Here is a 22,524-nt window from a genome sequence, read left to right on the forward strand (position 1 = left end):
GTAGGGAAGAACACGTGTGAAAACGGAAGAAATCATGGCATAAAGTGAAAGAGGGAGGATATGAGGTGTACTTCTCTGGCCTCTGAGGCATGGGGTCTCACACACACACACACACACACACACACACACACACACACACACACACATCCTTGAGCCCATCTAGGATAATCTGCTGTATCTGTAGACAAGGCTCAACAACCAGAGCAGCAGATTCTCCCAGAAGTGTGCAGCTGAGACATGGCATGAGGAAGCTGGCAATACTATCAGAGACCTTTCCTTCCTTAAGCAACAGCAAGAGCTTTGCACAGGCCTAATGCTTACCAAGCCACTGTGATCCTAGGGTCCAGATAATTGAGTTTGGAAGTTCCCAAGGCAATTTGTTTATTCTCTTCTCGATCTGTGGCTTGAACTTCCAGCTTCATCAGCTGCTCTTCTAGTCTCTGTACAGCTTTCTTTTTTGATTCTACAACCCTGGAAGAATGGCATTCATTATACATTAAGACTGACCTCTGAATAAGAACAAGACTGTGTCCTCGCATGCCACTAAAGGAGAAAAAGCATGGAAAAGTTTCCCAAGAAATCCTTGGAAAAAAAAAAAAAAAAAAAAAAAAAAAGCTCAGTACAGTGGTTTAGCCTGGGAAGCTAAGAGGATTGTGAGATCAAAGATAGTTATAATAAGGTAGGTGAGCTGGGACACCCAGGCCTCTATATTAAGAGGTCAACTGTTGTTTCTTAGCCAGCGCTTGGTACGTTATCAGATACATACTTCTTGGTCTTTGCATCCTTCATGACTTTGGCATCAGCCTTAGCACTTTTCAGGTCCCTTCGAGCATCTGCTAGCTGGTCTTTCTTGGCATCAATCTAGGCAGAAAAAATAGCAGTAAAGTTAGGAATAAAATGAGCCAGAGAGGGAAAAGAAGGGCTCCATCTTAGAATGTAAAACCTGGGAGTTGTCAGTGTTTTCAAGTATAAATACAGGGGTGGATTTATGAGGGCAAGGGATGGACAGTGACCACAGAAAACAACCTAGCCGCTGTCTGCTACTCATTTATGTTCTTCAGTGAACTTTAAACAATGTGAAGTTCTATAAAAGTAATCTGGAAATCTGGTTACAATCTTTCAGGGAAACACGTAGCTTTAGAGAACAGAGGAGGGCCCAGATGACAACTATTATCAAATGAATCCTGTGCCACGCTTTAGTATCTTTGTTGTCAGTCTGTTAATCTCAAAAAACAAACAGGGTCTCAATATGTAGTCTTGGCCATCCTGGAACTCATGTAGACTAAGCTGGCCTTGAACTCACAGAGATTTGCCTGATTCTGACTCTCAAATGCTTGGATTATAGGTGTGGGTTGCAATATCTGGTCTTTAGCATCCCTTTTAAGAATACTGTAGGAGAAACTCAATATTGAGACTGGATTCTCATTATCTACTTAAGGAAGCATTGATCATTTCTCACATTTATCAACTCTGGGAAAGAACTGCCAGCTTTGAGAAAAAGGATGTACCAAAAAGAATATCTAGGAAAATAATAATAAAAAAAAGGCAAATAGCATTAATTAGGAATGGCTTCACTTCGACTTTCTGTTTTAGAAAGTAGAGAAGTCTAAACTGAGAAGAAAATTAATCACTCAATAAGAGAGATGTGAAAAGCATTGATTGCAGATTTTTCCTCCACAAAGGTAATCTTATGGAATCCATATCTATAAAGAAAAGCCAGAACATTTTTCATCCTTTCTTGCTTGTTGGAATCCTTGAAAAGCTAAGTTCTGCTTTGGATGTTGCTTAGAAATAGCAGTAGGCAATACTAGGATACTAAAGCTAAAGCTAGTGAGTTGTGCTGCTGGGTTCCAAAAAAGTCTCATTCCTGTGATCACCCTGATGACCTGTGAGGTCAAGAGAATATCCCTGAGTAATACATGTTGACTGACACACACTGGATTATTGTTGACTGAGCCTAAAATTTGTTAGACAAACAATCGCCCCCCCCGCAAAAACAAAAACCAAACCCACATAAAATGCAGCCTAAGATTAGAAACAGTGCACCATTGTGAGAGAATCATTAAATATGTTTTACTGTTAGTGGCTTCCTTCCAACATCTATGTCGTTTAAGTTACTGGAACTGACTGTGCATACAAAAGCATAATAGCTACCACTAACCAGATGCTTCTTAGGTTAGAAATGCAGCAAACCACAGTCTTAACCATTTCTGTGAATGCTAAACTGGCAAGCTATGTCAAATTCTCTAAGCATCAAAGACGCCATTGATTCACTAGGCAATGGAGCGTGTGTTTGCTCTGTGGGCACATAGGCAAAGGTTCCAAGACTTGGAGGGCTTGTTTGTCAGACATTCTGAGCTGCTCAAACGGGGTTCCAGAGTAAGAGCAACAAATGATCCAAGAAGGGTCTCCTAAACTGGGTAAACGGCACCCTAGTACTCAGGCTTTAGTCTGAGCTTAGAATGCCAACCTAAGGAGTAAGCAGTATCAGAGGATCTCCGTTTAACAGAAGGGCAAAGCAAAGGTAAATGCTAAGACAGCAGTCGGTGGAGTTCTTGGCTTGCTAACCCTGTACATAGACTAGAGAGCTCTGTGATCTGTATTCACTCACTGTGGATATGAAGATTCCCTTCAGGCCAGCTGCAGCAAAGCCTCTAGATTTTATCTTTAGATTTATATACATCATGCCTGGGTACTCATAAAAATCTTAATAGAGAAAAAATTTTCTGAAATGTGGGTTAAGTTTTACTACAAAGCAGTTTTGTAAAACTGAGTTGTCCAAGTACAGAATTCCATAAACTTGGGTGGAAAAAAAAATTACATCTGTACTTCAGCTACTCTCTAGCTGACTTTTATTATTTCCTCTTTAAGGCAAGAACTCAAAGAAATATAACTTATCCTGTGACTATTAACAACAGATGTTGAATGGTTTCCTAGTATACATTACAGTGTTATAGAAATCTTGAAATATCACTTTTATTTATTACTATCTTAGACTGTATAGTAATTATTAGGACTACCTCAAGACCTTAAATGAAGATCTTAATTCCTGTGCCACAAACTGTGTTTAATATAACTGGTTTCCATGTGCAACTGTTTCATCAGGAAGTATCTGCAAACTTTCACTTTGGGTGAGGGAGTTCAGATGCAGAGTTAAGCAGCCAATGATAAGAGAAAGGAAGGAGAGCTGCACGACAGTGGAAACAACATTAACCTGTTTTTATCAGTCTCTCCCTATAGGGCACAACCCTGACACAGTCAGATCTGAATTTAACAGATGTAAACATCTGTGCTAGGATTAGAGGGGAATTGAACACCATTGCTTGACCATCTTTTAAACTTGAAACAATCTGATAGGAAAGAGTTAACTTTCCCTTCCCCTGCTTATACCTTAGGGACTAAACTGAGGGTTTCGTGTGAGGTAGATAAGCCTAGGTAGGCTACACCACTGAGGTGTATCTTCCATCTTGGCTAGAGCATAAGACTTTATTTTTTGTGGTGCTAGGGATGGAGCCTAGTGCTCCATGCTCGACAAGCATTCTACCACAAAGCTGCACTCTTATTTCCATTTCCATTTTTCTTAACTATAAGAGGGACAACGATTAGCAAAAGTAGAAAATAACTAATTCAGAACTTGTGTTCCCAGCACAAACATTTTAGGAAAACAAACAAACTAATAGATAGTACTGATACTATCCAATAATCTCCACTTGTTAGCTATAGAACAGATATTTCTTCAGAATGGAACCAAGCTAGTCTGCTGTTATCCCAGCCTACACAAGATCAGATTCCAGAAGCCTCTCATTTTTATAAGATGTTGCACATGACTGACTCCCTTTGCTATCCTACCTTTGGAACCCTCCATACCTTAGACTGCAAGTTCATCATTGATTTCTCAAAGGTCTTTGGTGGCGCCCTCTGGTGGTTACAAAGAATTGCAACAGCTCGATTGGCACGGTTATAAGATAGAATCTTTGCTGGTACATTCTCATCAGCTGTAAAGAAATAAAATAGTAACAGTCAATTTATATACCAATAATGTATAAATGACATATCTTCTATGGACTTCATCCTTGTGATGTTTGTACCGACCTTCAACTTATCATAACCAAGTTTCCCTGAAGGTACAAGGTCAAAATTTTCATCAAAAGCAGGAAATATCTACATAAACCTGAATGAGTTCCTATCACAAGAGGAATTTTAGATGTCTACTTTCTTTCTTTCTTTTTTTTTTAATTGAAAAAAAATTTTTCGCCTCCTCCCCGCCTCCCATTTCCCTCCCCCTCCTCCCACCCCTCTCCCCCTCCCCCCACTCCTCTTCTCCTCCCTCTCCAGTCCCAGGAGCAGTCAGGGTTCCCTGCCCTGTGGAAAGTCCAAGGTCCTCCCCCCTCCATCCAGATCTAGGAAGGTGAACATCCAAACTGTCTAGGCTCCCACAAAGCCAGAACCTGAAGTAGGATCAAAACCCCGTGCCATTGCCGGGCGGTGGTGACGCACGCCTTTAATCCCAGCACTCGGGAGGCAGAGGCAGGCGGATCTCTGTGAGTTCGAGGCCAGCCTGGTCTACAAGAGCTAGTTCCAGGACAGGCACCAAAAGCTACGGAGAAACCCTGTCTCGAAAATCAAAAAAAAAAAAAAAAAAAAAAACCCCGTGCCATTGTCCTTGGCCTCTCGTCAGCTCTCATTGTCCGCCATGTTCAGAGAGTCCAGTTTTATCCCATGCTTTTTCAGTCACAGTCCAGCTGGCCTTGGTGAGCTCCCAATAGATCGGCCCCTCTACTTTCTTTTTTTAAGCTTACTAGATTTTGTAAGCAGGTCTTACTATGTAGTCCAGGTGGTTTCTAAACTACTGGGCTCCTGAGCAGCTAGAACTACTGTGCCCAGCTTGTCTCTAATATCACAAGGAAATCTACATTTTTTTTATTTTATTTTTTTTTAAAAACAACTCAGGAATTTGGTCACAGACCCTTCTACTGCTTGTCTCATTCCCTGTCTCCAAATTACCATCCAAACGTAGCCTGAAGAACATGCTGTACTGGGTGAAAAGACTACAGAAAGATGAGATGAAAAAATCTTAAACTGTGTATGTTAAAGCCATTATGACAGAGGCTGCAGAGATGGCTCTATGGTTAAATACACTTCGTGTTCTTGCAGAGGACCTGCAAGGACATGGTTTGGTTTCTAATACCCCTGGTGTTCCCTCACAACCATTTGTAATGCTAGTTCTAGGGATCTGACTTCATTTTTCTTTTTTTTTAAAAAAAGCAATTTTTAAAAATCACACCCTAGGACTGGGGAGATGGCTCACTGGTTAAGAGCATTGGCTGCTCTTCCAAAGGACCAAAAACTCACATGGCAGCTCGCAACTGTCCATCACTACAATTCCAGGGGATCCTGCATTCTCACACAGACATACATGCAGACAAAACACCAACGACCACAAAATAAATTTAAAAAACAAAATAAAAATCATACCCTAAAATATTGATTTTCAGTTATACCCTTTTCTGGCTCATCTGAGACTACTGGACACATTTACAGAAGACCGTGGAAATCCAGGCCCCAGGAATAGTGGTGGCTCATGCCTACAGTTCCAACTGTGGGGAGGCTTTAGGCAGTAGGTTTATTATTTAAGGCTAGTCTGGAGCACATAATGAGTTATGGCCAGCCTTCAGATACAGTGTGAGATCTTAAATGAAGAAGGGAAAAAAGAAAGTACTAAGGTCCTAAGAGTAATTATTATGTACCATACTATTAAGAAAACAAAACAAAACAACAACAACAAAAATACCAGAAAAAAAAAATTTACTCTCATAATTTTTCTGGAAACTATGACAACTTTACCCTCCCCAATTTAATAGCATTGTATGTACCTTGTAAGCTTTTAAGTAACAGAGAAAACACAAAAATTCTTAGAGCAAAGTTCTTATATCATTCCATGAGGTTAATCTAGAATTTGGGGTAGGAGTGGGAAGAAAGGCACTGGTTTTGTTTAGATAGCTAAGCCGCTTCTAGAGGTCAGAGGGGAAGAGTGAAGCTCTGGTACCACTTACGGGCTGTGAGCTCTTTAAGCTGCTGTTGTAGCGTGATGGACGCATTGTATGTACGGAACACCTTAGCAGTCAAACCTTCCATGAGATCCTGAAGGTGCTTATTTAGAATGCCAGTCTGCAGAAGACAAAGCAACACAGAGGATATTGAAATTGGGGTAAAGCCAAACTAAACTTTTCCTTGCAGTAAGCACTAGGAGTCATTGTGCCATGCTGTCATCATCCTGATAAGTTATTGCCCTGTCCTCTAAGAAGGAAGTTAGCCAAAGAAGGAAAACAATTTCAGAATACAAGATTGCATGATACCTTCCTACAAAGTACTTCAATCTTGAGCAGTTCAAAACAAATTTGTTCTTTTCTATAAGTCTTTCCCAGAACAGAAGTCAAGTGAAAGTCTTAGTTCTCTAGCACAGGCAGCTGGGCATCTCATGAAAGAATGCAAGAAAGAGGAAAAAATACAGTAGGCCTCAACTCCCTCTGCCTGAAGGCTCTGGTAGTAATGTGAAGCAGAGGGTGTCTGTTCCTGGTTACAGATGCATTGTGTGCTCCCAGGGAGGAAGGGCATATAGAATGTCACTGACAAGCTAGCCTGAATGGATAATAGCCCAAGCATCCTTTGGCAACTTTTGTCTTCAGGAGCATGAGACTGCCTGGGACTCTAGACCAGGGTCTACTCACATTAAGTCGATCAAAAAGATCATCCTCGGGCTGCTTGTTCTCCATAAATAGTTGTAAGTTCTTAAAAACCTAAAAGAAGTAAGCCCCATTATTATTCTTCTTAAAATCTTCAGAAATAACGTTAAAGTCACAAAAACTTGCAAAACAGAAAAAGGCACAGTGACCACCCATATATACTATACCAAAATTCTTGCTTTGTATGTGTAAATTTACGTAATTATCTAAGTGTCTGTTCTGAGTCATTTGTGGGTATGTATTATAGCACTTTAGCTCTAAACATCCCAGTGTCTACTTCCTAAAAACAGAAACTCTCCCTTACATTCAAACTATATGCTTCCCCCAGTTGCATGACTTAGCTTATATGCACTGTTATCTAGTAGACGAGAGTAATAAGTGCATGTATGCCTATCTCATGGGTCTATGGAACTGCAGCATGATCTACTGTGATAGGCTCAGAGAACGGAAAACTGAAAAATTATCACTTTATTCAGTTGGGAATTGGCCTGGGGCTAAGCAAAGGCACAAAGTGTCAAGTGTGCGGCATGACTAGATGATGCTCATGTGCTTAAATTGCTAAAGTGGTTGGGTCCAATTTATGCTAAGTTTGCTGTAAGGGCTCTCTGCAGACTGTTACAAACTGCTTCCAGAGATGGCTGCATATTCCCAGCAAAGTAGCAGAGGTTGCAGGATGGGGCTAAAATGAGACAGAGAACACACCAAGCAAAGCAGTATCTTTCTTTGAGAATATTTTCACTAGAGCCCAGCAAAATGTGGAACATATAAAAAGCACTCAATAAATATTTGTTGAATGAACAAATAAGTAAAAAAGCAAGCCAGAGAGCACAGACCACATGAACTTACTCTTTTCTCAACTGGGACTTTGTTATAGTATCTGATTGAGTCCTTTCCAGGAAAGTCAAATTCCACCACATATTCCTGACCATCCAATTCTGGGTGTAGATTGATGTGTTCCACTCTAAGTGAACAGCAACCCACAGTGTCTGCTGTTTCTCCTTCCTCCTTCTCATTGCCTGCTCTCAGAGCAAGCTGCGCAGGAAAGGGGGTTGGGGTTGTTAAGAAAGAGATAAGCATCAATGAAGAGACATGGACCGTATATGATCTCTAGGAAACCCTAAACCAGAACCCTCAATTCTTCTGTGGATGAAGCCATCAGTCTGCACAGCCTGGAAACTCAGATTCTACAATGTTGTGACTCATGTAAAAGACACAGGGATAGTCAAAGACTAAGTTTCTCTACAGTATCTTAGAATGGAGACAGAGAGAAAATTTAACAAGGCAACAAATGAGAACAATTTTTTCCACTGGGCACATTAAAACTCATCAATTTTGTGGGAATTCAGAATTTGGGCTAAAATATAAGCAGTGCAAAATGAAAAGAAAAACAACTTGAGTACTAAGAAACTGAACTCTATAGTACTATTCTTTAAAAATGTATTTGTAATAAATCACACTTTGTTTAACCAATTTTATAAGTTATAATCATCTTTTTCTAAAAGAATAAAATGGAGAAGAAATATCAGAATTCAGGTCTAGTAGTTAAGCAGTGGTTTGTGCAATTTCTGAACTGACTGCATAGAAACAAATATGTGTGTTGGACTTTGACATAAAATAAGTACTTTCGCATTATAGGTTAGGGTAGTTAAAAAAAAGTTTTAAAGTATCACAGTTATCTTCACTGTCCCCTAAAAGAAAAATTCAATTTATGTAGAACCTTCTTTTACAAAGATGAGTAGTACTCAACAGCAAACGTATTGTGGATGCTTCTTTGTAGCCACATCTACTTTTCCTACTAGGATAGACTTGGTGATAAGTCACACAGCAGATAAATACTCCTGACCCTATACTTACAGAGCTGATACTCCCTATACCTGTAAACAGAACTGTCCAATGCGGATAAAGGAACCTGCTCCCACCTTATCAATGAAGTACAGTGCTACAGCTCTCTGCCGAACTTTCATCTCTTTGGACTTCCAGTCTTCCCGATACTGATTTCGGATCTTGTCCACACATTTCTTCAGCCGCCGAGCAGTCTCGTACTTCTGCCAGTCTTTCTCACCCTGTAGAGACCACATCCCAAAGGTGGATTATTTACAGAGTGTAGAATAACATACTGAATATTCAGAGCTCTGAATATAGGAGTATAAACAGAGCTTAAGCAATGCTGAAAATCACAGAACTGAAGAGAAAGTCTGGAGCATTTATTTAACCTGTTATACTTCCACTAAGCACAACGGACCTGTGTATAATTGCTAAAAAAGCTTCCGAGTCTATAAAATGTTCACACTCTTGGTAGAAGCCCACAAGCCATGCCCCCAAACTGACTTAAGATTTCATTTATTATGTATATAGTGTTCTGTCTACATGTATGCCTGCAGGCCAGAAGAGGGCATCAGATCTTGTGAGCCATCATGTGTTTGTTGGGAATTGAACTCATGACCTCTGGAAGAATAGCCAGTGCTCTTAATCACTGAGCCATCTCTCTAGCCCCCCAAACTGACTTCTGTCAACATAAAGAACAGACGCATTCCCAGTCCCTCACATGCACCACAGTCTTGCTCCCGAATCTCAGATTCAATACCAGTTTTCTGCTAGCACTGACTTCTAATAAATTTAAGACAGCCATTGAGTTTCACGGAGCTATCAAAAAAACAAAACCTAAGACTACATGTAATTAGCAAGGAACACAATGACTTCCATGAACAGTTATAGATTCTAACTTCTCTATTAAAAAGCAGGGTCTGGTGAGACTGAGAAAAACAATGTTTCTGGGGATACATTCCCTCCTTCTTTGGAGCTTTTGGCATAAAGCCTGAGGTCTGATCTGAAAGCCCATGAAATGTTATAAAAATGTTACACATGCCTGATATTGGAAACCTAACCGAGAACCTGTGGCTGGGGAGCTCATATGTCTGAGGCATGAAGGTACTACCATGATTTTGCTAAATAGATATGGAGGTAAAAAGCTGTCTTCTAAATACATATTTCTATACCCACAGACTAGCACAGCTCTTGGTCCTCATCAGCAAAACTTGTGCAAAATATGGATGTGGTTAATGCCAAGGCTGCAAATGATCTTAAGTACAGAGAACCACTGACTGTAGAATGCTCAGCCATGAATGGGACCTCTATATCACACACTCTGACCTCAAGGTTCAGGAAGCATTGGAAAAGGTGATGGAAAGACTATTTGAGGCACAGGTTAGTGAGGACTGGGCCCAAAGTCTCTTCTGGACATGGTGGTGCCATTCTATAAGAACTCACAGCAGCTGTGGTTGCCTGCACAGGATCAAGCCAGTCAGCATTCCTGTATGGAGTGGGGAGGGAAGTGTACACAAGTCCCAACTTGTAGCTGAGGAGTTCCTGACATTTGGTGACTGTTGGTGTTGTGCTTAGTTTTCTTTAGAGGTGTGGTACCTGGTAGCTTTCCCATGCCCCAGTGGAAGGCCACACCCATGCATATGTGGGCACCACTAGTTCAACTGAGTGGGTTACTAAAAAGAGTTGCCATGAAATTCAGAGGAAGGTGTGTGTGTTTAACATGGAATAGTTGAAGGTGGGAAGTTGGGAGTGATCCAAATAAACTGTATGTATACATGAAATCTTAAATAATAACTATCATTAAAAGATTTAAAAAATCGTCATTAAACAACTGATTTCTGCTACCATCCTGAGTGAAAACAGACCCACAAGCAAGGACTAATAATGTCAAAACAAGAAAGATTAGGAAAATTTCATATAGGCAAAGAGTTTGACATTAACACAGGAAAAAACGGGTTCTGAAAAATGTAAGAATCTGGGGCTGGAGAGATTACTGATGTGGAACAGAAAAGCAGTTTGGTAAAACAACACAGCTATTGTAGGAGCCTTGACTCACTTTCCTCTTTCCCTAGTTAGCAACCTCTCCATAAATAAAGAGAAAACTAGTTAGTGTCAGTTATAAACCAGTGATCACCATACTTTCTCTTATAAATCTAGATACTTATCCACTCAGTAAAACAGGCAGATGAGTCAAGGCTGCAGAGAAGGAAGTGAGCTGAATTCGTCTTTGAGCCCTTCGTAGGAATCCGTATTGAGAAAGATGCCATTTGCCACTACACTTTGAACATGTAAGACAAACTCAGCATGGTCAGACGCTTGTTTCTGAGATAGGGTCTCTCACTGACCTGGAACTCACTACTTAGGCCAGATTGTTGGACAAGCCAGGCCCAGGAATCTTGGTTCTACCTCCCCAGAGCTGGGTTTACAAGCATTACCATGCCCAGCTTTATTATTATTATGAATTGCCACATCTGTATTTTTAAAAATGTCATACATGTATACAATGAAATATGATCTTATCTATCTCTCATTTTTCCTCAAGCCCTCCATACCCACCAACTTCAAGTTTTTGGTTTTATGATAACGCAGTGAGTATAGTTAGTGCCACCCATAGATTCATATGTGTACCGGCATGGTAGCATCCGCTGTACCATGTGAAATCTAACAGAATTTAAGAGGAAAAACAACAACAAAACCAAGACCTTCCAAATACTAGGATTAAAAGTTTGTCCAGCATATCAGAATACTTTTTGTTATTAAATGATTGAATATATTGAATATGGTGCCATGACAATGCCAGATGTTAGGATCAAGAATTTATTATATATCTATTCTTACATAGTTGAAATAATTTATTAAAAATAAAACTCAGAAATGCCCAGAGGTTAAGAGCACTTGTTGCTCTTACAGAGGAACTACATTTGGTTTCCAGTAACTCAACACTGTTCCTACTGTTCAAGCCTTTATCTGGACTTCATGGCCACAAGGCATACAACACAGCGCACATACATTCATGCAGGCAAAACACTCATATGCATAAAATAAAAATAAATTAAAACAACAACCCCCCAAAACTCCTAAAGCTTGAACCTTTAAGAGAAGAAAAAAATTATTTAAGAAAAGAATGCTTCTCTGGGTAGCAACACAAAATTAAAAACTATTCAAGGTATTATCAAACCCCAACCTCTGAAGACATTGCTGTTTTGTTAAAGGGAAGACAGCTTAAGACAGGATTGAGAACAAGTTTAAGAAGCCAGAGGCTGCCGGGTGGTGGTGGTGCACACCTTTAATCCCAGCACTCAGGAGGCAGAGGCAGGCGGAACTCTGTGAGTTCGAGACCAGCCTGGGATACAAGAGCTAGTTTCAGGACAGACTCCAAAACCACAGAGAAACCCTGTCTCAAAAAAAGAAAGAAAGAAACAAACAAACAAAAAACACCCAAAATAACAAAAACAAAAAGAAGCCAGAGGCACTACCTCACCCCTGGGCCAACAACATCACCTCTTTCCAGGTCTGTAATGACTTTTTTGGGGGGAATCTCATCCCAGTTGACTCAAGTCAAGTGTATCTTGGGCACATGCATCTAGACAGGGATAATCTCTGGGTGATTCTCAAGTTTACTATCTTAGCCACTGTCTAAGAAACCTGGAAAAAATATTTGCTATGTAGTTATCCTGTTATTGTCTGGATAAAACTGGCTGGCTTTACGCTCTAATTAAGATGGTGCTCTAGCTCGCCTAAGAAGGAACTCACTCTTGTGAGAATTACAATCCATTATAATTTTTGCCTATAAGAGAACACAACAACCATATATTTGAAATCTATTTCCCTTTCTCCACTCCCATTGCCATTATCTGCCTTGGTCTCTACAGTTTCTTGCCTGAAGAACAACAGTTGTCTTGTGGCCTAATTTCCTGTTTGTGTGAAATCTAGGCTTCACCGAGTAGTCACAACTATCAATTATGCCACAAGTCAAGCCTATTTTTCTCTTTAAGATCTAGGTTAGTAGTTTCTTTTTGGACTTAGGAATTGTTTTAAAAAAAAGAAAAGAAAGAAAATATAAAAGAAAAGAAGGAAGGAAGGAGAGAAAGAAAGGAATAAAAAAGAAAGGGAAAAAAAAGACTTGGAGCTAAAGTCCCAGCCTGTATCCCTCTGTAGGGCCTTCTTCATGTCTCTTTTCTAAACAAATTAAGCCAACAATGCTGGTGGGTATTTTTACTGCTGTCCAAATATCTGAGCTCTTCTTTCTCATGTCAGAGATTTCAGAAGGTCTCATTCTCTTTCTGGAATGCTAATTCCTTTTGTTTCTCTTTCCACAGACAAATAAAATTCCTATTCATCTCATAAATCAAATTTTAAATATTATCTTTTTGGGAAGCTTTCCCTGAAACTGAGATGAGATCAAGCCCCAAGGTATACACTTAAATGGTATCCCTACTCTGCTCAGCAGCATTTATCACAGCTTATATTTATTGCTGTGATTACATGTCATTCCTACTAATTTTGCTAAAGTTGGTAACCTGTTTAAGACACCCTTCCATTCAAAGTCCTTAAGTGGTTCTTTTCTCTTTTCTTTGGCATGCTATTTAAGACTGGCCACAATTTAACTGCAGGATGTCATGGGAGAGCATGAGATTAGAGATCTAAATTACTTTCCAAGAAGACTGACAGAATTACCAGCTATCAGATCTAGGACATTTTTTTTTAATTCCCACAGACTAAATTTATTCATCTACAAAGTGGACCCTGTTATGGTTATTAAATATCAACTTACATGAAAAAGCCTTTCAACACTAAAATAATATTCATCATAGACTGACAAGTTTTTGCCTGTGGTGATATACATAGAATATACTATTAGTGTATGACATTTAGTATATTTATGATGTTATGGATCCACCACTACTTAGTAGTTGTAGTGTAGGTAGTACATATACATTGTGGTGTGTGATATATGCACATGTGCATGTAAACACAAATCCCTGTGCAAGCATAAAGAGACCCTCTACCTTATTTTTAAGATTTATTTATTTTTTAAATGTACTATGGGTATTTTGCATGTGTACCACATACATGTAGTACCCAGAGGCTGGAAGAAGGCATCAGATGCCCTGGAACTGAACTGGTTGTGAGCTGCCATGTGGGTGCTGGGAATTTAACTCCAGTCATCTGGAAAAAACACCCAGTGCTCTTAGCCACTGAGCCATCCCTTTAGCCCCTCCACCTGATTAAGACAGGGTCTCTTACCGAACCTGAAACTCACAATCTCAGCTAAGCTGGCTGATGAGTGGGTTCCTATCATCAGGCATGCCTGGCTTTGCCTAGCTTTATGTGGGTGCTGGAGACATAAACTCAGGTCAGGTCTTACCTATTATGCCATTTCCCCCAACCGTATTCGACAGTTTCTGATTAACATATTCCCTATGTACCCTCTTTTGTCCATAGGCACCCCAAAGTGTTTAGACGACTTCTTTAAACGGCTAACTTTAATCTGACTTCCTCTTAAAAAAAAAAAAAAAAAAGTATTAAGGATGTTAAGAAAAACAACTAGGGGCTCGAGAGATGGCTCAGCAGACAGAAGCACTGGCTATTCTTTCTTCCAGAGGACCCCAATTCATCGCCAAGCACCCACATGGCAGCTCATAACTGCCTGTAACTTCAGTTTCAGGTGATCTACACCTTCACACAGACATACATGCACACAAATGAGTGCATATGAAATAAAAATAAACTATAAATTTAATTTAAAAACCTACTCTATTAATAACAGTTACCTTTCTTCTAACACAACTGAATCCTTACACAATTTGCCTACCAACCTACAAGTGTGTCAAGGAATAAAACTATAGCTTATCCACTTCTATAGTTCTATAAGCTAAATACACGAGGGAGAATAGCATGATTTTTAACTTTCTTTCTCTACTCTCCTTCTTGATTCTATACTTACTCAGAACCAGAAAAACATACCCAGGTGGTATTTTCTTTTCTTTTTAAAATATTTATTTATTATGTATACAATATTCTGTCTATGTGTATGCCTGCAGGCCAGAAGAGGGCACCAGACCTCATTACAGATGGTTGTGAGCCACCATGTGGTTGCTGGGAATTGAACTCAGGACCTTTGGAAGAGTAGGCAATGCTCTTACCCTCTGAGCCATCTCTCCAGCCCCCAGGTGGTATTTTTCAATAAGAAAGTAGAGACATATGTCAGACCACAGGGTGTAAGCTAGAAAGTATACATCTATCTACTATTGAATGGAAAACAGTTCTAGATTACATAGAACTAATCCCTTGGCTGTTTTTGCTCTTTTAGTTGTAATTCACATTTCCACAGGGTCTGATGGAGGAAGCTTGTAGAACTCTTCAGAGCATATAGCTAGTTAGCTAACAAGAGAGCATGACAGTCCCTTCCAATAAGTCTAATAATTAAAAACACCACGAGTGTGTAAGATAATATATGGTGGGCTTTCAATACATGAAATCACATCTGTTCTTAAAGGAACTTACTCACGTGAGACCTTAGAAAGCCAATATATAAAACTCTAGGTTTTATAGCTTGTATCTACATTCATAGAAAATTCCTACACTCTCACATCCTGACTACCAGATAGTAAGCAGTAACTATGAATGCAAGAGATGCATCTGCGCAATTGCTATTACCATAAATACAATGTGGTTGGAACATAGTAGGATTTCAGAAAATTTCCATGGGTAAAATTACAATAGGACACAAACGGAAACATCTTTGGGAGGTTAGCAGGTAATGATAACCATGACAGCACTTGCCTCCTTTGAGGGAATGAGATGAGGTTTGTTTTGTTTTTAATTTTTTTTTTGGGGGGGGGGGATTGGCGGGACGGGTATTTCAAGACAGGGTTTCTCTGTTGTAACAGTCCCAGCTGTCCTGAAACTTGCGTGGATGCCAGGCTGGCCTTGAACTCACAGAGACCCGCCTGTCTCTGCCTTCCAAGTGCTGGGATTAAAGGCGTGTGCCACAACTGCCAGGCAGAAGGTCTAAGTTTTGAACTTGTTAAAGTTTTAAACTTGTAAAAGCACACTGCAAGGCAATAAAAAAAAGAAAGAGATTATCAGCCCCACCAAGGTGTAGCCTATAGTTATGCTTACCTTGATTCGTGAACTGGGATTCAGCATGATGTATTTAATAGAACCCTGGATATTCTCTGTCCAGGAGACCAGCCAAGTAACCTTGTTATCATGTCGGACTTCTTTCCATTTATGTCCTGGAGGAGGAGAAGGAACCTTGGCATCTCTGTGAAAATAACCATGTAGAAGGTAAATAAAATGAAAAGTGACAAACCATGTCCCTTTTCATAACCAGAAGTGGACCTATTTGCTAAGTATGTATTTTCAACCACCTCCCACCCATCGCAATTCTGAACAAAAACTTGGAAATCTACCCATGGAAACATAAAAAGCTCTTTTCATAGCCCCAACCACCAGCTTTGAGGAAAAAGCTCTGCATCTCAATTCTACCCCTAAAGATGAACCTTTGTGCTCACTTGCTACAGTTGATAATGATGTCCTCGGGCATGATCCTTCTCTTCAGCATGCCCATCTTGGGATGGTTACCCCGGCCACGGAAAAGCCCTGGAGGCTCTATCTTGAAGTTGGCAATCCGTTCTCTATGATTATCCATAACACAAAAGCCATATTCTTTCAATAATTTTTCATTTTCTTCTTTGATTTTCTGAAATAAGAGCAAGGAAGTACTTTATTTTAAACTCCTGCCTGCTAAAACTTACTTAACTTTATCTCTTATGAGAGAAAGACCAAGAGGTAAAGACCAAAATTTGCTCAGAAATAAACTCAAATAAAGGAAAATGTCTACTGGATCTTAAACTTATACATAATAAATTGCCAAAAGATCTACTGAGAATAAATGACTTTACACAGATTCTCACTTGTGTCTTTTGTAGTACTGCTGAACTAAATCTAATGTATACCAGATAAGTACTCTATCATTGAGCTACAGCATCAACCCTTGGTTTTCTATTGTAAAGGGTACAGACCTATGAATGAATGTCACTTATGTTCAATTCAACTTAGTTTTAAAAACATGGTCTCATGCATCATGTATCCCAGGATATCTTCAAACTCTCTACAACTTAAAATGATCTTAAATTTCTGATTTTCTAGTCTTCACTTCCCAAGGATTGATTGCTATTACAGAAATGTACCACCACCATGCATGGTTTTATGCAGTTCTGGGAGCCAAGGCTTTATGCAAGCCTTCAGGCAAATGAGCTGCTGCAGTCCCAGTTCTACCTAGATATTTTAAAATGTTAACCTTAAAAATTAATACTGTGGGGGTTAGAGAGATGGCTCAGAGGTTGAGAGCACTGGCTATTCTTCCAGAAGTCCTGAGCTCAATTCCCAGTAACCACATGGTGGCTCACAACCAATCCATGATGAGATTTGGTGCCCTCTTCTGACATGCCGGCTGAATAAGTTATACATAGTAAATAAATAAATCTTGTATCCTGTCACTTGTATTGTTTTAATAAAATGTTGATTGGCCAGTAGCCTGGCAGGAAGTATAGGCAGGGCAACGAGAATCTGAGAATTCTGGGAAGAGGAAAGACTGACTCAGTTTGCAGTCTTAACCCAGACACAGGAAGATGAGAATGACTCACTAATAAAAGGTAGCAAGTCACACGCTGACACACATAAGAATTATAGGTTAATGTAGGATGTAAGACTTAATAAGAAGTCTGAGCTAATAGGCCAACCAGTTTATGATTAATGCAGACCTCTGTGTGTTTCTTTGGGACTGAAGAGTTGCAGGACCAGGCAGGACAGAAACCTCTGTCAAAAAAAAAATGGCACCCAAAGTGGGGCAACTATATCCACATAAAACTTGAGAGAGCTTGGGAAGGAATCCTAACACAAAAGAACAGAGTTAAGCACGGCTTCTTTGTAGCAGCATTTTCTCAGGTGGCTCTCTTTGCTAGAGGCAAGTGTGTCTCATTTAAGAGAGACTTCCTGACTCAGCTTTAGTTGAAAAAACTTTGCAGCACCATTAAGAGGCCCCACCCACCACAAAATATTTAAATAGTGTTTAAGAATACCCAACAGCATGCTTCTAGGTGGTGTCCAAGGACCTCTGCCAACACTGCCTAGTTATTGTTTTTGGCTATTAGACAGGGCCTTGCTTTCCTTAAACTCTTGATCCTGGCCGGGCGGTGGTGGCACACGCCTTTAATCCCAGCACTTGGGAGGCAGAGGCAGGCGGATCTCTGTGAGTTCGAGACCAGCCTGGTCTACAGAGCTAGTTCCAGGACAGGCTCCAAAACCACAGAGAAACCCTGTCTCAAAAAAAAAAAAACAAACAAACAAAAAAAAACCTCTTGATCCTCCTGGCTTACGTCTTCCCAGTTCTGAGATTATAATAGTTCAACATCATGGCCCATAGATGAATGAATTCCATGTAGTGATTCAATAACCAAGCCCTGCTCGACTTACTGGCCACAAGTAACCTTGCCAGGGGCCTAGACAAGGCAATGTTTATAAAAGTGTTGTTATTTGAACTAGTATTCCAAGAGCAAGGTCCAAAGTAAACTTTATGTTTAAAAACACTTGGGCTGTAGAAATGGCTCCATGGTTAAGGCAGTTCCTAGCACCCATGCTGGGCAGCCCATAACCTCATGTAACAGCTCTAGGCAATCTGACATCTATCTGGTCTCCAAGTGTAACCACATACACATGCATGCATTCAAATACAACTAAAAACTTAAAATTTCCCTAAGTAAATAATAGACCAAATTTCAGTGACTTGGAAAACAACAGATAAAACGAACCTAAAATGAAAAATGGGAAATGGGATTAAAGGCATGTACCAACACAGCTAGATAGTTGCCATTTAGAACAACTCAATAATCTAAAAGAATGGACCAAAATAATATTAAGTTACTTAAATCACAAGTCCTTTAAAATGCCAAGACTACAACACCATAAAGTACAAAAATCTCTTTGAAATTCTTAACTTCTGGATGCTGGTTAGGCATAAAACCTACCTTAAGATCTCTCTAAATTAGGACTTGGCAACTTTTTCTAAATAGAAAATATTTTAAGATTGAAGGCTATATTGTTTGTTCCAACTACTCAGAATATGAAAATAGCTGCATCTGTTTATGAAAACAGGTGGCTTGCAGAGAACACACACATTAGATACTAAAGGACCTTTCATAATAAGTGTAACCAACACTGGGGAATGGAGATGGACAATAGTGGATAGATATCAAAGGAAAATATCTCAAAACAATGGGTAGGTACATGGTCAGTATTATTTCATGTGTCTTACACCTGAGTACCTGTAGCTGCTGAGGAACATGGCTCCTCAGACTTAAACGCTACAGCAGTAAAGTTATTGTTACTGAAGTACTCACAAAGCTCATTCTAAATTAAAAAATCATAGACTTTACTAAGTGAATCTTTAACACAAAAATAACATTAACGAAATTAATGTTATGTCACAAGAATCAATAAAATTAGACAAGTAATTACTATTCAAAATTTTCTAGTTTAATAAATTCTATCATACCAATTTTTCTTCCTTGCTCATCTGCTTCCGAGCCTCCGACTGGGCTTTGAAATACTGGCTCATTTGTGTGAAGTCGCATTTGCTTAGGTTGGTAATCGTATTTTTCTCGTCATTAGTCATTTCCTAGTTAAATAAAAAGAATATAAATATATTGATAAGTTCTCCTATTTTAGGTGTCCAATCTCGGTAAGGTGTTTTTTTCTTGGCGGCGGGGGGGGAGGGGGGGGCTGGAGAGTTGTTCTGTTATAAACTGTATTCTTTTAATATAAAAATATTTTAAGTGACTTATCATGGAGAAAAACTACTCATTTTTGAGGGGGATTTTTGACAAAAATACAAACCTTAGAAACACATTAATCAGTTACTTTAGGAATGAGAGAAACACTTTTTCTTATTTTCCTGTAGAACTACTACTCCTGTTCTTATTAAATCTGGCTTTAGAGAGCCTTAGTTGGTAAATTTTAACTCAGCTTGTTTACATTATCCAAGTGGAGACAATGTAATTTTTACCTAGGCTAACAGTATAAGTAGAGCCAATATGAATTAAAATGGAATATGAGGTCAGATTACTCCTGTGCAGAGACAGCACAGGACAATCCCTGTGAAAACAAACTTTCCTTTGTTCAGCTAGAATGGGGGTTTTCTGTTTAACCTATCTGATCAATTCTCCTTCCTGTGTCACATGAAAGCTGAGAGAAAAAACATTTAGACATACATCTTTCACTATAATAAAATTCAAAAGAAGATTGATTAAACTATAGTTTGCTTTTTTAAAAAAAAGAAAAGAAAACAAGCTATTAAAATATTAATGCATGGGCTTTACCTCCCAGTCAGCACTTTTGTGAACTATTAAGATATGAACACATGGGCCATAATACCTTTCTCCAATCTTTAAAGAAATTTTTTCTGAATATTTCCTTAGTAGTATATTCATGGTCAAGCATTTTTGCAAAGAATGTAGCTACTTCTTCTGCTTTGGGACTCAGCTTCATAACTTTACCTAAAGGAAGAAAATGGTTCAAATCAGCGAGGAACATCATTCATATTCTGTGTACTGAATACTGGAGACATCTTTACTGATGGCTTACCTCTCCAAAGTGTACAAAGGTCTGCTGATACATAATTATAACAACAACAGAGCAACATACTGTTATATATCTACTTATAAAATTTCTCCTTCTCTTTAGTAGATATTTACCTGGGTCTTTTTTTGGAGACTATGCCAGTTAATTGTTCCCAGGTGCCTGCTCAGGACAGGGATGACCTGGGGAAGGCCCAGCCACTCTTCCTTTTCCTTTCAGCAAGCAGGGTCCTTTACACCTCTTCAATGGTTTTTAAAAATCAAATCCTCAGAAGGACTCCTGCCACTGCTAAGCTAAGCAGCCTCTGTTCAAGAAGGGGAGGAAAGGATAGGGGCAGGGAATGGAAGAAAGGAATTGTGGGGGAAAGAAATAGGCATCTTTCTTCTTCAAAGTTACGTGGGTGGAATATGAATAAAAATATATATTCATAGCAGGCAAGCCTAGATTTCCCACATTAAAAAAAAAAAACAACTAAATAAGACCTTCCTCTAGAACCTTGCTACATAAAGTATGGTTCACATACCAAAAGCATCACACACAAGTTTGTTATAAATAACAAGATTGAGAGGCCTCAATCCTAGACCTAGAATCAAAAACTGTATTGTGTGTGTGCGCGCGCGTGCCTGTGTGTATGTACGTGTGCAACAGTGCCCATGTAGGGGTCAGAACCTTGCCGTCCATCTTATTTTTGTAATAAGGTCACTCTGGTTCACTGATACATTATCCATAACTGGCACAAAAGCTCATGCCATTCCTCCATAGGGACATGATGGAATTACAGACAAGCATGCTACTTCATCCAACTTTGATGTGGGTTCTAAGAGAACAACCTTAAGTCATCAGGCTTGAACAGCAAGTACTTTACCCACTGAGTCATCCTCCTAGCCAGAAATGGCACTTTTGCAACACTAGTGTACACATAGAGTGAAATACATTGCAACTGAAACACTGGTAACAGCACCAGGAACTCACCTCTTTCAGAAAATCCCAAACAATCCACAGCACAAGGTATGGCTGGGTCTGGGCAGCATCTAAGTATATGTAAAAACTGCTCCTAAAAAGCCCCTGGGTTCATAAGGAAAGCCACTAAACTAATAAGGGAATTCTGGAGGAGGCATAGGTTTTGTGTATCTTAGATCATAACCATCAGCGAAAGGAAAGTACGAGTTTAACCTATCAAATATTCAAAGAGAATATTGTATTCCTAGGGCCAATTTCTATCTTTTCTTTAAAAACAAAAACAAAACAAACTTTATAATGCTATAAAGAAGTACAATAACATTTGGCTGCATTCTAAATGAGATTAAATATAATCCCACGTATTTACAATTATGTAAGTACTAATAATTCAAAAGTATTCACATTCATTACAAAAATCTAAAAGTTAACCAGAAGCCTACTCCTTGTACAGTTCAGAAGACATCTTATCTTATAATGGCTGGAAGAGCTCTTCCTGGCTGTAGGAACACCGGGAATACAGGACAAAACTGAAACTTGTGTTGTAGCGGAGGATCAGCTTAGAAGACGTAATTTAAAAGGCCAATAGGTGGTGTAGTTCCTCCTCGGTCCTTCAAGCTTCTGTTTTGAAAAAAGACTTTGAGGAAGAGGTTTCTGCTCCTCCCCCACCCCACCCTCAGGTCTGAATAAGTGTTGCTACCAAAACTGCAACATGTTTCAAATATAAAGAAAAAAATAATGAAGCCAAGGTGGCACTGGCCTATAACTGTACCATTCAAAAGGCTGAGACAGGAGGATTGTGTGTTTGAAGCTAGTCTAGGCTATAGAACCACTGTCTCAAAACAAAAATAGATAGGAACAAATTTAAATTAATGAGTTCCCTGATATGTTTCACATAAACTAAATATTCAATAATGTTTTTATTTTGGGGATGAGGGTATCTCTGGAACTATTTCACTGGGTTTGTCCCAATAAAGTCACAACTATGACTCGTTTTTATTGTAAACAGGCTGTGGAAAGATTAAACAACCACTCCTACAGTTTTGAGCAACAGTACTCTGTGAAGGAAGCTGAAAGCCTGGAAACAGAAACTGCTAAGTCAGCTGTCAGTGAAGGTTCAGAGCTGAGGCTGCCATTCTGTGCTTCAGCAGCCAGGTCCTGTCTACCAGTACTTACTTATCAGCTTGGATTAACAAGTCAGTTAGGAGTTTTACAACCACGGGGAGGAAATACCAGGAGAACCAACAGAGAAAACACCAGTGTTCCTATAGTGGAGGGCTAGGAAAATGGAGGAATGAACCACAGCCAACAATGTGCTTTTCCAGGCCTTAGTTTCCTATACTGAAAAGTAAGAGAA

The 22,524-nt window shown here is 39.4% G+C and overlaps 1 protein-coding gene across 2 annotated transcripts in view; it reads right to left on the reverse strand.

Annotated features, from left to right (window-relative positions):
- Positions 1 to 22,524, reverse strand: part of Top1 (DNA topoisomerase I) — an 88,388-nt gene that overhangs the window by 3,189 nt on the left and 62,675 nt on the right. The window contains exons 1-12 of one of the 2 annotated variants that reach the window (XM_057780595.1): positions 20,327 to 21,769; positions 20,007 to 20,128; positions 19,129 to 19,251; positions 16,088 to 16,275; positions 15,693 to 15,837; positions 8,663 to 8,806; positions 7,590 to 7,775; positions 6,729 to 6,797; positions 6,054 to 6,168; positions 3,868 to 3,995; positions 767 to 861; positions 322 to 471 (exon numbers count right to left, since the gene is read on the reverse strand). In XM_057780595.1, the coding sequence (XP_057636578.1) occupies positions 322 to 471; positions 767 to 861; positions 3,868 to 3,995; positions 6,054 to 6,168; positions 6,729 to 6,797; positions 7,590 to 7,775; positions 8,663 to 8,806; positions 15,693 to 15,837; positions 16,088 to 16,275; positions 19,129 to 19,251; positions 20,007 to 20,120 (1,457 nt within the window). In that variant the 5' untranslated portion in view covers positions 20,121 to 20,128; positions 20,327 to 21,769. Of the gene's footprint in view, positions 1 to 321; positions 472 to 766; positions 862 to 3,867; positions 3,996 to 6,053; positions 6,169 to 6,728; positions 6,798 to 7,589; positions 7,776 to 8,662; positions 8,807 to 15,692; positions 15,838 to 16,087; positions 16,276 to 19,128; positions 19,252 to 20,006; positions 20,129 to 20,326; positions 21,770 to 22,524 lie in introns of those variants that run through there. The other variant, XM_057780594.1, reaches the window with a different exon arrangement.

Source organism: Chionomys nivalis, chromosome 9 (assembly GCF_950005125.1).
Source record: "Chionomys nivalis chromosome 9, mChiNiv1.1, whole genome shotgun sequence".
Classification (NCBI taxonomy): domain Eukaryota; kingdom Metazoa; phylum Chordata; class Mammalia; order Rodentia; family Cricetidae; genus Chionomys; species Chionomys nivalis.